The following is a 17,326-nucleotide window of genomic DNA, read 5'->3' on the forward strand; positions in this document are numbered from 1 at the left end:
CTCCCGCTCACCCTCCTGGCCTTGAGGATGACCTTTTAGATGAATTCAAATTCATTAAAGTTGTGTATCTGCCAGCCAATACTTCGTCTATCCTCCAGCCGATGGACCAACAGGTTATCTCTAATTTTAAGAAACTTTTCACAAAGCATCTTTTCAAGCGTTGCTTCGAAGTGACTGAAAACACTAACCTAACATTGAGGGCGTTTTGGAAAGAACATTACAACATTGTGATCTGTCTTAAGATTATCGATATTGCATGGCAAGGTGTTACTAAAAGAACATTGAACTCGGCTTGGCGCAAACTATGGCCAGATGCAGTGCTAGAGTGAAACTTCGAGGGATTCAAACCACTGCAATCTGTTGAGGAGGAGATAGTGTCTATTGGTCGCTCCATGGGCTTAGAGGTAGACGATGCAGATGTTGCTGAACTCGTTGAGGAGCACGCTGAAGAACTCATGACGGAGGAGCTGAAGGAGTTGCATATGATTTCCCACTCGGAGGTAATGCAGGAACTCAGCAGTGAGGAGGTCGAGCCGGTGGAGGAACTAACTTCACGTGAAATTCGTGATATCCTTGGGAAGTGGCAGGAAGTGTCTGATTTCGTAGAAAAAAGACACCCCGAGAAATTGTGTACAGGGAGAGCGAGTGCCTTATTTAATGATACGTGTCTCGCATTCTTTCGTAACATTTTAAATAGGAGGCTGAAACAAACCTCTCTTGATCATTTCTTTGTGAAGGTCTCAGAAAGTCAGACCAAAAGGGCCAGACCTGAAAGTGATGAGTCAGGAAAGTGAGGTCAAAAAGGCACGACATGAAAGTGATGAAAGTGATGATTAGCCTAAGTGATGATTACAAAATTGAAAAAAAAAAAATAATAATAATAAAAGCTAAAAAAAAATATATATATATAAATTAGTTTAGCAATGTTTTCATTTGTGTTTGTTTATTTATTAAGTGTTTGTTTAGTTATTAAGTGTACATAAATAAAAAGAGATAAAATCATTCCCTGCCACCCCTCCCTCCTCCTCCTCCTCCAGGCCGCACCTCACCTGTCACTATGGTAAGTACAGTACAGTAAAACTCCTTTCTTTTTTATTGATTTTATTGACATTTATCATACATCAATATGTTATTTTATCATTATGTGTGTTATTACTAGTTTATTTATATACAAATTGTTATATTATATGTAATTTAACTGTATTTTGGAGTGGTTTCATATCGTTGGAATGCATTAATACATATTACATTATTTTAAATGGGAAAATTCGCTTTGAGATACGACTTTTTTGACATACGACGATGGTTACAGAACGAATTAAATTCGTATCTCAAGGTACCACTGTATGTCTATTTCATACATACATATGCCAAGGCTTTTCCCCCTTACAAGGGAGATGGCCAAAATGAAAAAGCCATAAAGTCATTCCCATCCATTCCATCCCTGAATATACTCCACTCCCCTCCACCCTCCCTCATATCTCAGCACCTCCTGGACGACGGGTCATCCCTGCACCTTGTCCACTGCCCTGGGTCAGAAGCAGTGTCGCAAGTCACAGTACATCCACAGCAAGGCCGCTTCATTAAATCTGCGACCCCACTTCTCCGTCCCCCCATGCATAAAAGGAGAAGACGGGGAGAAATCCCATCGGGCTGCGTCAAATTTTGCTCACACATACTACCTCACCCCCCATCCCCCAGCCCATTCCACCACATGCATCACAACATCATCCATATAAACCATTCTCCATTCACCCCAGTCTTCTGTCCTCTCCCGTCCTTCCTCAACAGACATTCCCCTCTTCCCCAAAGCCCCCTTCACCCCATCCATCCATCTTATCCTAGGACGTCCCTTCATGTTCACTCCCTCCACATCTGTCTTCCATACCTCTTTTACTTGTCTTTCTTCACTTATCCTTTCCATGTGTCCAAACCATCCTAATACTCTTTCATCAACCCTATCTCCCAGCTCCCTTTCCATCCCTGTTCTCCTCCTCACCTCCTCATTTCTCACTCTATCTAGCCTAGTAACCCCCATCATATTTCTCAGACACCTTATCTCTAACACTTTCAAAATCCTTCTCTCTTCCTCTCTTATGTTCCATGTTTCTGCCCCATACAGTGCTGTTGGCACAATCACTCCTTCATACAGTCTCCTCTTGGCATCCATTCCCAAATGTCTATTCCTCATTACACTTTTTAATCCACCAAGGCATTTACTTGCTTCTCTCATTCTACATTCTAACTCCACCTCCACTCCACCTTTTCCTGCCACATTTGCACCCAAGTATCTAAAACTATCCACTTCCTCCAGTCGCTCTCCCTTAATGCTCACTTCCAGTCTGCTGCCACTTTCACCCCTTGTACATCTCATCACCTTACTTTTACCCACATTTATCTTTAGCTTTCTTCTATCACATACTCTCCCAAACTGTCACCAACTTCCTCAATCCTGCCACAAGCACAGTATCGTCCGCAAACAACAGCTGGCTCACCTCCCATTTTTCTCCATTTTCTTTAACCATCTCCAATCCCTGACCCACCACCTTTGCATTTACCTCTCGCACCACCCCATCCATGTATAAGTTGAACAGCAAGGGCGACAGAACACATCCCTGATGAAGTCCCACCTTTACCTTGAACCACTCACTCTCTCCATTTCTAATCCTGGCAAATGCCCTACTACTCTCATAAAAACTCTTGACAACTCCTAGAAGCTTACCTCCTATCCCGTATATCCGCAAAACCTCCCACAGTGCCTTCCTGTCTACCCTGTCGTAAGCCTTTTCCAGATCCATAAAATCCCAAAAAACATCCTTATCCTTTCCTATAGCTTTTTCACATATCTGTCTTACCACAAAAATCTGATCCACACAACCTCTACCCGTCCTAAATCCACACTGTTCCTCACCAATTACTCCCTCTGTTCCTCTCCTAAGCCTCTCAATCAAGATCCTCCCATAAGCCTTCCCAAATACACTTAACCACTTCACTCCGGGCCAAAATCTCGCGGGCAGCATTAGCTGCCAGACGTACGATGTTGCGTCATAATACTCGCATCATAAAAAATAGTCACCGCTTATATCGATCGTTCTCTCTTTCACCCGTGAATTTTGATAACCATAGAAAATGTGATGAAGCCAGTTTAGAGAGTTTGTCAGTTATGCAGGGACAACTACAATAAATATAATCAAGACGCCGATATGGCAGCCTCGCGTATCCACTTGCTCCTCATGCTGCCTACGTAGGCGGCACCGTATGGAAGAGGTTAACAAGCTGATCCCTCTGAAACTACTACATTCACACTTGTCCCCTTTTCCCTTGTAAAGAGGAACTATACAGGCACTCCTCCAGTCGTCCGGCACTCTACCCTCTCGCCAGCAAACATTAAATAACCTCACCAGCCAGTCCACCATCACTGTACCTCCTTTTTTTAAACATTCTGCATGGCATCCATCCAGACCAGGTGCCTTACCTGCTTTCATCATCTTAACAACTGCCTTCACTTCATCCTTCCTTATTTCTCCTTCACTTTCCTCACTCATAACTCTCATTTCCTTAGCATTTCCCACTGCAGCTATCTTTCCCTCCCTATCCTCCTTCATATTTAGCAACTCCCTAAAATATTCTGCCCATCTTCCCTTTACTGCCTTCTCTTCCATTATCATCTCTCCATCTGCACCTTTTACCTTTTCTTCTCTACTTGATTCGCCTCCTCTTCCTCTCTTAATCTCTTTCTAAAACATATCTTTATTACTTTCAAAATTTTCTGTCATACTCTTACCCCATTTCACATCTGCACTCCTCTTTGCCTCCTTTACATTGTGCTTTATTTCTATTTTCTTTTCTTTATACCTCTCATATGACTCCCTCGTCTTATTTTGTAACCAATCTGTGAAAGCTTGCTTCTTCTCTTCTACAACCTTCTTTGTTTCCTCATCCCACCATTCACTACCCTTCCTTCTATTTCCTCCCATCCTTCTTGTTCCACACACCATCTTTGCACACTTTGTGACTCCCTCCTTGAATCATCCCCATCCCTCCTCCACTCCTAGCTCTACTCCATCCTTCACTCCCTCCCACTCCTCCTTCAGCTTCTTCTTGTACTCCTTCTCCTTTTCCTTTTCATTCAAAGAGTTCACTTTAACCACCTCCCTACCTTTTGTCCTTTTCCTCTTTCTCCATCTATCCTCCACTCTCAACTTACCTTCCACCAAAAAATTATCTGATATTCCCCCACCCTCTCCCCTTAGCACATGTACATCCTTAACTCTTCCTATTATACTCCTATCTACCATTACATAGTCCATTAACGCTCTATCTACCACCCTTCCATCCACCACCCTCTCCCATGTGTACTTATGCTTGACTTATTCTCTTCCAAGTGTTTGATCCATTTGTTTCTGATAACTTTTTCGCATATTTTTGCTACTGTGCTTGTAAGGGATACTGGTCTGAAGTTTGTACAATCTTCTTTGTTTCCTCCTTTATATATTGGTACTATGTTTGCATCTTTCCAATCTTGCGGTACCTTTCCTTCTTTGAGTGAGAAGTCTATTATCTTGATAATTTGTCCTTCAGTTCGTCTATACATATTTCAGTATCCAATTTGCAATTCCATCCGGTCCATGTGATTTCTTAACATCTAGGTTTTTTATTTGGTCTCTCATTTTTTTATGTATTACCTTTATTTCTTTCATTTTAGGGGGTCTTTCTCGAGTGTTGTTGTTGTTGTTGTCGTTCCCTAGACTGTCTGTCCAAGCAGTCCCGTCTCCCCAAGGAAGGCCACAGCCGAAACTGGGTTTTCCCACAAATCCTTTATAGAGTGTATGTTGTGTTGTTTGCGTGCATGATTGTGTATAATGCAGTCTTCCATTATGTGTTGTATGGTATGGGGTGAAGTGTTACATCCTGGGCAGCTGTTCACAACACGGTCGTCCAGCCTCTTCTGGTAGCTTAGAAGTGCTGGGTGGTGACCGCATCGCAGTCTGGCCAAGTGGACTCTGTCCTTTCGTGGGAGAGAGGATTCAGAAGGGTGGATATCAGGGGGTCTGGCATGCAGCAGTGTGTTGTCTTTCAGTGTGTTAATGGAGCGGTGAGTGATATGATTATGAATATGTTTCCAAAGGCTGGTATTTGGTGGTTGTGGAGGAAGAGAAGAGAGTATCTGTGCGTAATAAAGGTCTTTGGGTGTAGTTTTAATGTTTCTTGGTGTGTGTGGGTGTTCTGCTATGTAGTGTAGCGGGTGTGATGTGTTTGTGGTGGCTGCAGCAAGTGTTTGTGTGCCTCTCATGTTGAGGTGGTCCTTGACTTTGAGGACTTTTTGTTTCTCGAGTGTAAGTGAGACCGGTCTGTAATTTGTTGGGTCTTGTTTTCCACTTTATATATTGGTACAATATTGGGATCTTTCTAGTCTTCTGGTATTTTTCCTTCTTTGAGTGAGCAGCTTTACCTTATATACTTTGTCCATTAGTTCATCTTTACATTCTTTTAGTATCCAGTTTGCAATTCCATCTGATTCTTTTCATTATTTCTTTTCTTGTTACAATAATTTCTCTCACTCCTTTCATCCCAATGCTGTATATTTTCTCCAGTGAACACAGACTTGAAGTGTTTGTTCATGACTTCAGCCATTTCTATATCTTCTGTGTATTCTATATTCCCTTGGCATAATTTTACTATTTCCTGTTTGTTCATTAGTTTCCTGTTCACATATCTATAATTTTGGTTGGTCCTTACATTTTTCTATAATGTCTTTTTCATAGTTTCTTTTTTCCTACCTGAACACAGACTTGAAGTGTTTGTTCATGACTTCAGCCATTTCTATATCTTCTGTGTATTCTATATTCCCTTGGCATAATTTTACTATTTCCTGTTTGTTCATTAGTTTCCTGTTCACATATCTATAATTTTGGTTGGTCCTTACATTTTTCTATTATGTCTTTTTCATAGTTTCTTTTTTCCTACCTGCTTACTTTTACATATTCATTCCTTAGATTGACATATATTTGCCACTTTCAAGGTTTTATATTTTTTCCATCTTTTCCAAGCTATATCTCTTCTTTTGCCTCACTGCAGCCTCTATTAAACCAGCACTTAACCCCTTCCATACGGTGCCGCATACGTAGGCGGCTTGAGGAGCAAGTGGATACGCGAGGCTGCCATATCGGCGTCTTGGTTATATTTATTGTAGTTGCCCCTGCGTTTTTACATCTCTCTAAACTGTCTTCAATCACATTTTCTATGGTTATCAAAATTCACGGGTGAAATAGAGAACGATCAATATAAGCGGTGACTATATTTTATGATGCGAGTATTATTACGACACGTCGTACGGCTGGCAGTGGCTGCTGCCCGCGAGAATTAAGGCCCGTACTGAAGAGGTTAATATACACCTTTTCCTGTTTTTCTTTTGGTACATACAGGGTGTTTGGGATAAAGTCGATAATCTTTTTTATGTTCTGGTGAGGTTATTTAATGTTTGCTGGAGAGAGGGTAGAGTGCTGGAGGACTGGAGGAGTGCCTGTATAGTTCGACTTTACAAGGGAAAAGGGGACAAGTGTAAATGTAGTAGTTTCAGAGGGATTAGTTTGTTAAGTGTAGTTGGGAAGGCTTATGGGAGGACCTTGATTGAGAGGATTAGGAGAGGAACAGAGGGAGTAATTGGCGAGGAACAGTGTGGATTTAGGACGGGTAGAGGTTGTGTAGATCAGATCTTTGTGGTAAGACAGATATGTGAGAAAGCTATAGGAAAGGGGAAGGATGTTTTTTGGGCTTTTATGGATCTGGAAAAGGCTTACGATAGGGTAGACAGAAAGGTACTGTGGGAGGTTATGCACATATATGGGATAGGAGGAAAGCTTCTAGGAGCTGTCAAGAGTTTTTATGAGAGTAGTAGAGCTTGTGTCAGGATTAGAAATGGAGAGAGTGAGTGGTTTGAGGTAAAGGTGGGACTTCGTCAAGGATGCGTTATGTCGCTCTGGCTGTTCAACTTATACATGGATGGGGTAGTGCGGGAGGTAAATGCAAGGGTAGTGGGTCAGGGATTGGAGATGGTTAAAGAAAATGGAGAAAAATGGGAGGTGAGCCAGCTGTTGTTTGCAGACGACACTGCGCTTGTGGCAGGATCGGAGGAGGGATTGAGGAAGTTGGTGACAGAGTTTGGGAGAGTATGTGATAGAAGAAAGCTAAAGATAAATGTGGGCAAAAGTAAGGTGATGAAATGTACAAGGGGTGAAAGGGGCAGTAGACTGGAAGTGAGCATTAAGGGAGAGCGACTGGAGGAAGTGGATAGTTTTAGATACTTGGGTGCAAATGTGGCAGGAAAAGGTGGAGTGAAGGTGGAGGTAGAATGTAGATTGAGAGAAGTGAGTAAATGCCTTGGTGGATTAAAGAGTGTAATGAGGAATAGTCATTTGGAAACGGATGCTAAGAGGAGACTGTATGAAGGAGTGATTGTGCCAACAACACTGTATGGGGTAGAAACATGGAACATAAGAGAGGAAGAGAGAAGAAGTTTGAATGTGTTTGAGATGAGGCGTCTGAGAAGTATGATGGGGGTTACTAGGCTAGATAGAGTGAGAAATGAGGAGGTGAGGAGGAGAACAGGGGTGGAAAGAGAGTTGGGAGATAGGGTTGATGAAAGAGTATTAGGATGGTTTGGACACATGGAAAGAATGAGTGAAGAAAGACTAGTAAAAGAGGTATGGAAGGCAGATGTGGAGGAAGTGAACATGAGGGGACGTCCTCGGATGAGGTGGATGGATGGGGTGAAGGGGGCTTTGGGGAAGAGGGGAATGTCTGTTGAGGAAGGATGGGAGAGGACAGAAGACAGGGGTGAATGGAGAATGGTTGTATATGGATTATGCTGTGATGCATGAGGTGGAATGGGCGGGGGGATGGGGGGTGAGGTAGTATGTGTGAGCAAAATTTGACGCAGCCCAAAGGGATTTCTCCCCGTCTTCTCCTTTTATGCATGGGGGGGACGGCCTTACTGTGGGATGTGCTGTGTCTTGCGACACTGCTTCTGACCCAGGGCAGTGGACAAGGTGCAGGGATGACCCGTCATCCGGGAGGTGCTAAGATAAGAGGGAGGGTGGAGGGGTGTGGAGTGTATTCAGGGATGGAATGGGTGGGAATGATTTTATGCCTTTTCCTTTTTTGGCTACCTCCCTTGTAAGGGGGTAAAAGCCTTTTCCTCATCATTCTTTTTTTTTTTTTTATCCATATACTTTTATAGTTTTCACTATTTGCCAACTTTCCTGCTTTTGCTAATACTTCCTCTGCTACCATCTGTAACCTTAATTTGATCTTTAGAGGTCGGTTTTTTTCTTTTGAGACAGAGAGAGAGTAAGAGACTGAGAGACAGATAACGGGAGTATGCTTCTGACTTGGCCACTTCTCTTACAGGAGGTAGACAGCTTTCAGAAAATATATCACCATTTTTAAATTTATTAAGTGTACAGTACTTTGCTATGAGTGTTGATGTGGCACAGTATGGATATAATCAAGAATATTTGTAAACGAATTTAGCTTGGCAATGTAGTGTGAACAATAAATCAATAATATTGTCATACTGCATTTACCCTGGTAGACAAATGAATACAGGATTATTTTTGGATAGTGTTCTGAGGTTATTACATACATATAACAAAGGCTTTTTCCCCTTACACGGGGGTAACCAAAAAGAAAAAGGCATAGAAACCACTCCCACCCATTCCATTTCCTATATATTCCACTCCCCTCCACCCTCCCTCTTATCTTGGCACCTCCTGGATGATGGGTCATCCCTGCATCCTGTCCACTGCCCTGGGTCACAAGCAGTGTCACAAGACACAGCACATCCACAGCAAAGCTGCTTCATATATTCGGCGACCCCCCTCTCCATCCCCTCATGCAGAAAAGGAGGAGACGGGGAGAAATCCCTTCGGGCTGCGTCAAATGTTTTCTCATACTTCCTCACCCCCCATCCCCCACCCACTCCCCATCATGTATCACAGCATTATCTATACACAACCCTTCTCCATTCACCCATATCTTCTGTCTTCTCCCATTCTTCCTTCACAGACATTCCTCTCTTTTGTAATGCCCCTTTCACCCCATCCATCCATCTCATCCTAGGACACCCCCTCATATTCACTCCTTCCACCTCTGCCTTCCACACTTCTTTCTTTTACTAATCTTTCTTCACTCATTCTTTCCATGTGTCCAAACCATCCTAATACTCTTTCATCAACCCTATCTCCCAGCTCCCTTTCCACCCCTGTTCTCCTCCTCACCTCCTCATTTCTCACTCTATCTAGCCTAGTAACCCCTATCATATTCTAAGTACCCCTATCATACTTCTCAGACATTTCATCTCAGATACATTCAAACTCCTTCTCTCTTCCTCTCATATGTTCCATGTTTCTGCCCCGTACAATGCTGTTGGCACAATCATTCTTTCATATAACCTCCTCTTAGCATCCCTTTCCAGATGTCTATTTCTCATTACACTTTTTAATACACCAAGGCATTTACTCGCTTCTCTCAATCTACATTCTACCTCCACCCCCACTCCTCCCTTTCCTGTCACATTCGCACCCAAGTACGAGTATCTAAAACTATCCACTTCCTCCAGTCTTTCACCCTTAATGCTCAGTTCCAGCCTGCTGTTACTCTCTCCCCTTGTACATCTCATCACCTTACTTTTGCCCACATTTAATCTTCAGCTTCCTTCTTTCATAGGTTATTACATGGTTATTTCATAGGTTTATTTACCACATGGAATTCCTGTAAAAAAAAAAAAAGGGGGGGGTGAAGTGGGTAAAAGGATGCAATACAGAAACTCACCTTGTCAACAATAATGGCAGCAGGCATTTCATGAGCAACAACAACAGCACAGAGAAGCCTCCAACTTGGATACATTAAGCGCTGTTCTGGAGCGGCCAGGTGACAAGTACAGTCTGGGAAAAAAATAAATACATATATACTGTATATATATGATGATTATTCATCATGATAAATTTGAAGACAGAGAGGAAATGGAAACATGAGAAAAGCTTTGAGCTATACATATATATATGAATCAACTTCCCATAAAGTATTGACTACATGGTAACATGCAATAAATACTTTAGGGACTGTTTTCAGTTGCCCCTACAGACAAGAGCCACACATTAGTCTATGTTTGAGTTTAACATTTCTACTCAAAGTTATGATGAAATTTTTGTATTAATGCTGTCCCTCCTTTAAACTGTTCCCTTGAACCTATCCTTTACTACTTCTATGAATCTCTTCCAAATCCCACTGTGGTGGTGATGGGGGGGAGGGGGTTAATGCTGCTGTCATGTCCTCATGTAAGTCACTGCAAGCAATAAAATGGGACATAGTGAATGGCCTAGGGATCCTCTACTCTGTGTTTTTCTCCTACAAAATTTGAATGGGTATGAGTCAGCAGATATATGTCCTGAAAATGTAAAGATCATGAATAGGGTGAGGCCTGGGGAGGACTGTAAAACGTTTGAAGAGGACCTAGATAAGGTATATAAGTGGATCTAGGTGTGGAAAATTAATTCTAACACTAAGGAATGTAAACCATTAGAAATGACGGACTACAAAATGGGAAAAGTATTAATAAGAATGGCAATGGAAGAAAAGGATCAAGGAATTATAATCAAGGATGACCTATCTCCTGAAACTCACATACATATATAATCAAACCACTCCCACCCATTCCATCCTCACATACTCCACTTCTATCCACCCTCTTCCCTCCTTCTTATCTTGGCTCCTCCTGGATGATGGATCCCTGCATCTCGCCCACTGCCCTGAGTCAGAAGCAATGTTGCAAGACAGCACATCCACAGCAAGGCTGCTTCATTAAATTGGCAACCCCCTTTTCCATCCCCTCCTACAGAAATGGAAAAGACTGGGAGAAATCCCTTTGGGCTGCATCAATTTGTTTATCACACATACTCCCTCACCCCCATTCCCCCACACACTCCCCCCTCATGCTTCACAGCATCATCCATACACCATTCTCCAATCACCCCTGTCTTCAGTCCTCTCTTATCCTTTCTCAACAGACATTCCCCTCTTTCCCAATGCCCCCTTTACCCCATCCATCCATCTCATTCTTGGTCACCCCCTCATGTTCACTCCTTCCACCTCTGCCTTCCACACCTCTTTTACTAGTCTTTCTTTACTTATTCTTTCTACGTGTCCAAACCATCCTAATACTCTTTCATCAACCCTATCTCCCAACTCCCTTTCTACCCGTTCTCCTCCTCATCTCCTCATTTCTCACCCTAACCAACCTAGTAACCCCCATCATACTTCTCAGACACCTCATCTACAATGTTGGAGTAAATGCATATGAAGTAAATAGAGAAAGACTGGATACTAAGTGTCAGCCTCTTATTGCTGTACATATACATGAAAATGAATGTTCATAGGTTCTGAAGATGGGTGGTAGGGAAATTATTCTCTCTGATGCCCATCTTGTGAGACTACCACTTTGTGGTAATTGTTACCTATTTAAATAGGTGTCTTCCTTATTATTGGGAATCTTACTTAGAGCCTACCTTTTTGTTCAGGAAACTTTCCCTCAAGGTGTTGTTGTTTACATCTTTTGAATCAGGAGCACTTCCTAAAGCTTCAAACCGTGCCTATCGTAACTCTAAATATGATACAATTTAACTACCCTCTTTTGTTTGCTTGTTAAATCTCCTTTTATGTAATAAATATAGGTTTAATAAATCGGGGATTGAACTTTTGAGAATTTACTTAAAAAGTCAATATTAACCCATGGCCTTTTGAGCATTTTGAACTCGTAGTAAGAGACATGCCAAATTAACAGTCTGCACTAACAGTCATCACAGACAACCCAAAGCTTTGGTACCTAACAGATGTCTTGACTAGAAACGTCAAGGCAAGGGAGCTACATCTTCAAAAGTTCAAGACTCAAAGGCTTTAATCTTCTAATTTCAAACACCACTGTTTGAGAACCCAACCAGGTTGAAAACTGCAACCTGTAAGTTCTCGAACATTTATCAATGAATTTGTTAAACCATAATTTTTATAATTTATAGGTATCTATTGTTGATATCTTGCAAACTTAATGTATGTGAGGACAAATGAACTGACATTGTCATTTCAATATGCTCCACACATAATGGATGTTCTTGTATAAGAGCAGCTAAGACCAATGGAGAGTACTATAGGTACAATATTTTGTGTTTACAAGCCTTTTGAAGTACCAAAAATGCTTGGAAGAGTAAAAGGCTTTAACAATAGTAGAGGCTTAACTTTCAATGTTTCCTCTGCTGGTATTTGCCATTCTCAGATAAACATACCCATGAGAACTGTATTGGTGAGCTGATTGACTATATCTTGTATCTGGAATGAGGATGGTTCACGGAGAAGAGCTGAAACCATGGCAGTAAGTGCTTCAAGTCCGGCTTCCTCCAATTGACTGCTCCAACCTTCCATTACTTCTCTTGAAATATCTCCCAGCAACACAAGGGCATGGGGCCGAATGTCTTCTGCAGAATATACCTTGCAGCAAGCAGCCTACAATGAAACATGTTTTCAGAAACAAACATATATATGCATATAAAATATCTATATTTCCCAACAAATATAATTAATTTACAAAGGCTTTGACTAGTGAGAGGAGATGCCAGGAAAATATGAGTGATGAAAGAATAGAATGATAAGGCTATGCCAATATAGGAGATACAAGTAGCATTAAAAGAGGTATTGGCTGTATGTTATTGTGGCAAAGTAGCATGCAGTTGATACTTTAGGGTCTATATGGGGCACTCCTACAGACCAGAGCCACACATCATTATGTCTATGATAGATGAAAACTCTGTTCATAGAGAAATTATTACACTTTTATACTACGACTGTCCCTCCATTATGCTGTCCCCCAACCCCTTGTTACTGTCCTGTACCATTTCTCTGAATACTCATTTCCTTTCTTCGCCTACCCTGTGGTGGGGGAAAAGAATGCTTCCACCAAGTCTTCCCACTTGAGTCGTAAAAGGCGACAAAAAACAAGATGGGGGATGGGATTAGGAGTCCTGCTACCTGTAGCCCCATTGGGGACATTCCTAAAAAAAAAAGTAAAGGCATAAGAGGGTCTAGGAGTTTTCCAACCAGTACCCTAAGGTTTGGGTCTTTTAATGTGCGTGGATGTGGTACAGATGAGAGTAAAAGGGAAGAGATATGCAGAATGTTTGTGAGAAGAAAGATGGATGTGCTGACTTTGAGTGAAACTAAAATGAAAGGGAGGGGTGAGTGTGAGTTTGGGAGTGTAGTTGGGAGGTTCTCAGTAGTGATGAGGGGACAAGGGAGAGAAGGGGTGGCTATACTAGTAAGTGAAGAGATAGGTAAATGTGTAGTGGAGTGGAAGGAGGTTTCTTCAAGGTTGATGTGGATGAAGGTGAAACTGGGAAGGGAGATGTAGGTTTTTGTAAGTGCATATGGGCCTGGTAGTGGGAAGAGCATAGAGGAAAGGGAGGCTTTTTGGGTAGATTTAAATGAGTGCATAGAGGGATTAGGGAGAAATGTCACTGTAGTTGTACTGGGAGACCTTAATGCTAGGGTAGGAAACGAACCAATAGACAGAGTGATTGGGAAGTATGGAGTTCCAGGTAATAATCGTAGAGGAGAATTGATGGTGATGTGTCTTGAAAGAGAGTTGATGATAGATACATTGCTTAGGAAGAAAGTCAAGCATAAGTACACATGGGACAGGGTGGTGGATGGAAGGGTGGCAGATAGAGCATTAATGGACTATATAGTGGTGACCAGGAGTATGGTAGGAAGAGTTCAGGATGTACATGTTCTAATGGGAGAGAGTGGGGGAATATCAGATCATTTTCGGGTGGAAGGTAAATTGAGAGTGTAGAATAGGTGGAGAAAGAGGAAAACGGCAGAAGGTAGGGAGGTACTTAGAGTGAACTGCTTAAATGAGAAAAAGGAGGTGTATAAGAAGAAGCTGAGAGAGGAGTGGGAGGGAGTGAAGGATAGAGTAGAACTAGGAGTGGAGGAATGGGGATGGTTCATGGAGGGAGTCATAAGGTATGGAAAGATGGTGTGGAACAAGGAGGGCAAGAGGAAATAGAAGGAAGGGTAGTGAGTGGTGGGATGAGGAAGCAAAGTAATGTGTAGAAGAGAAGAAGCAAGCTTTCATAGATTGGCTACAAATTAGGACGAGGGAATCATATGAGAGGTATAAAGTAAAGAGAATGGAAGTTAAGCGTAAGATAAAGGAAACAAAGAGGAGAGCAGATGTGAAATGGGGTAAGAGTATGACAGAAATTTTTGAAAGTAATAAAAAGATGTTTTGGTAAGAAATTAAAAGAGGAAGAGGAGGCAAATCAAGAAGAGAAGAAAAGGTAAAAGGTGCACATGTAGAAATGATAATGGAAGAGAAGGCAGTGAGAGAAAGGTGGGCAGAGTATTTAAGGGAGCTGCTAAATGTGAAGGAGGATAGGGAGGGAAAGGTAGTTGCAGTGGGAAGCGCTAAGAAAATGAGAGTGATGAGTGAGGAAAATGGAGGAGGTAAGGCACCTGGGTTGGATGGATGCCATGCAGAATGTCTGAAGAAAGGAGGTACAGTTATGGTGGACTGGCTGGTGAGGCTATTCAATGTTTGTTTAAGAGAGGGTAGAGTGCCAGAGGCCTGGAGAAATGCCTGTATAGTTCCTCTTTACAAGGGAAAGGGGGACAAGTATGAGTGTAGTAGTTTCAGAGGGATCAGCTTGTTGAGTGTAGTTGGGAAGGCTTATGGGAGTGTCTTGATTGAGAGGATTAGGAGAGGAACAGAGGGAGTAATTGGTGAGGAACAGTGTGGTTTTAGGACAGGTAGGGGTTGTGTAGATCAGATTTTTGTGGTAAGACAGATATGTCAGAAAGCTATAGAAAAAGGGCAAAGATTTTTGGGGGCTTTTATGGATCTGGAAAAGGCTTACAACAGGGTAGACAGGAAGGCACTGTGGGAGGTACTGCAGATATATGGGATAGGAGGAAGGCTGTTAAGAGCAGTCAAGAGTTTTTATGACAGTAGTAGAGCTTGTGTTAGGATTGGAAATGGAGAGAGTGAATGGCTTGAGGTAAAGGTGGGACTTCATCAGGGATGTGTTTTGTCGCCTTGGCTGTTCAATCTATACATGGATGGGGTGGTGCGAATTAATGAAGCGGCCTTGCTGTGGATGTACTATGTCTTGCGACACTGCTTCTGTTCCAAGGCAGTGGTCAAGATGCAGGGATGACCCCGTCATCCAGGGGTTGGAGATGGTTAAAGAAAATGGAGAAAAGTGGGAAATAAGCCAGTTGTTGTTTACTGATGACACTGCACTTGCAGCAGGATCAGAGGAGGGATTGAGGAAGTTAGTGACAGAGTTTGAGGTGTGTGAAAGAGGGAAGCTGAAGATAAATGTGGTGAAAAGTAAGGTGATGAGATGTACAAGGGGAGAGAGTGAGAGCAGACTGGAAGTGAGCATTAAGGGAGAGAGACTGGAGGAAGTGGATAGTTTTAGATACTTGGGTGCGAATGTGGCAGGAAAAGGAGTGGGGGTGGAGGTAGAATGTAGATTGGGAGAAGCAAGTAAATGCCCTGATGGATTAAAAAAGTTAATGAGAAATAGACATCTGGGAATGGATGCTAAGAGGAGGTTATATGAAAGAGTGATCGCACCAACAGCACTTTATGGGGCAGAAACATTGAACATAAAAGAGGAAGTAAGGAGTTTGAATGTGTTTCAGATGAAATGTCTGAGATGTATGATAGGGATTACTAGGCTAGAGTGAGAAATGAGGTGAGGAGGAGAACTGGGGTAGAAAGGGAGTTGGGAGATAGGGTTCATGAAAGAGTATTAGGATGGTTTTGACATATGGAAAGAATGAGTGAAGAAAGATTAGTAAAAGAGGTGTGGAAGAGAGAGGTGGAGGGAATGAATATGAAGGGGTGTCCTAGGATGGGACAGGTGGATGGGGTAAAAAGGGCATTACAAAATAGAGGAATGTCTGTTGAGGAAGAACAGAAGAGGACAGAAGATAGGGGTGAATGGAGAAAGGTTGTGTATGGATGATGCTGTGATGCATGAGGGGGAGTGGGTGGGGGATGGGGGAGTGAGGAAGTATGTATGAGAAATAATTTGATGGAGCCCAAAGGGATTTCTCCCCATCTTCTTTTCTGCATGAGGGGACGGGGGGTGGGGGTGGGGGGGGGGGTCGCCGAATTAATTAAGTGGCCTTGCTGTGGATGTGCTATGTCTTGCGACACTGCTTCTGTTCCAAGGCAGTGGTCAAGATGCAGGGATGACCCCGTCATCCAGGAGGTGCCAAGATGAGAGGGAGGGAGGAGGGTGGAAGGGAGTGGAATATGTAGGGGATGGAATGGGTGGGAGTGGTTTCTATGCCTTTTTCAGTTTGGCTACCCCCTGTGTAAGGATGAAAAAAGCCTTTGGTATATGTATGTATGTATATAACAGGGGTAGTCCATCAATTGCGATTGACTGGTCAATCAGAATTTTGAGGTAAGATAATGTGAGAAAGCGATAGGAAAAGGTAAGGATGCTTTTTGGGGCTTTTATGGATTTGGAAAAGGCTATGACAGGGTAGACAGGAAGGCACTGTGAGAGGTATTGCAGATATACGGGATAGGAGGAAAGCTGTTAAGAGCAGTCAAGAGTATTTATGAGAGTAGATCTTGTGTTAGAATTAGAAATGGAGAGTGAGTGGTTTGAGGTAAAGGTGGGACTTTGTCATTGTGGTATGTTGCCCTGGGATTGGAGATGGTTAAAGAAAATGGAGAAAAGTGGGAGATAAGTCAGTTGTTGTTTGCTGACAACCCTGCACTTATAGCAGGATCAGAGGAGGGATTGAGGAAGTTAGTGACAGAGTTTGGGAAGGTGTGCAAAAGAAGGAAGTTGAAGATAAATGTGGGTAAAAGTAAGGTGATGAGATGTACAAGGGGAGAAAGTGGCAGCAGTCTGGAAGTGAGTATTAAGGAAGAGAGACTAGAGGAAGTGGATAGTTTTAGATACTTGGGTGCAAATGTGGCAGGAAAGAGAGGAGTGGGGGTGGAGGTAGAATGTAGATTGAGAGAAGTGAGTAAATGCCTTGGGGGATTAAAAAGTGTAATAAGGGATAGACATTTGGGAATGGATACTAAGAGGAGATTGTATGAAGGAGTGATTGTGCCAACAGCAATGTATGGGGCAGAAACATGGAACATAAGAAAGGAAGAGAGGAGCTTTAATGTGTTTGAGATGAGGTGCCTGAGTAGTATGGTAGGGGTTAATAGGCTGGATAGTGTAAGAAATAAGGAGGT

At 42.5% G+C, this 17,326-nt stretch overlaps 1 protein-coding gene across 6 annotated transcripts in view; it reads right to left on the minus strand.

Annotated features, from left to right (window-relative positions):
- The window catches only part of Mms19 (MMS19 nucleotide excision repair protein), a 514,253-nt gene that overhangs the window by 437,762 nt on the left and 59,165 nt on the right, over positions 1-17,326 (minus strand). For all 6 annotated transcript variants that reach the window (XR_012967332.1, XM_076202916.1, XM_076202918.1 and 3 more), the window contains 2 exons: positions 12,336-12,552; positions 9,832-9,944 (listed from right to left, as the gene is read on the minus strand). Coding sequence is in view for 5 of the 6 variants with exons in the window: in XM_076202916.1 (XP_076059031.1) it covers positions 9,832-9,944; positions 12,336-12,552 (330 nt within the window). In the remaining variant the exon portion in view is untranslated. The remainder of the gene's footprint in view (positions 1-9,831; positions 9,945-12,335; positions 12,553-17,326) is intronic.

The sequence above is a fragment of the Oratosquilla oratoria genome, chromosome 19 (assembly GCF_046742065.1).
Source record: "Oratosquilla oratoria isolate Oo_2021 chromosome 19, ASM4674206v1, whole genome shotgun sequence".
NCBI lineage: Eukaryota > Metazoa > Arthropoda > Malacostraca > Stomatopoda > Squillidae > Oratosquilla > Oratosquilla oratoria.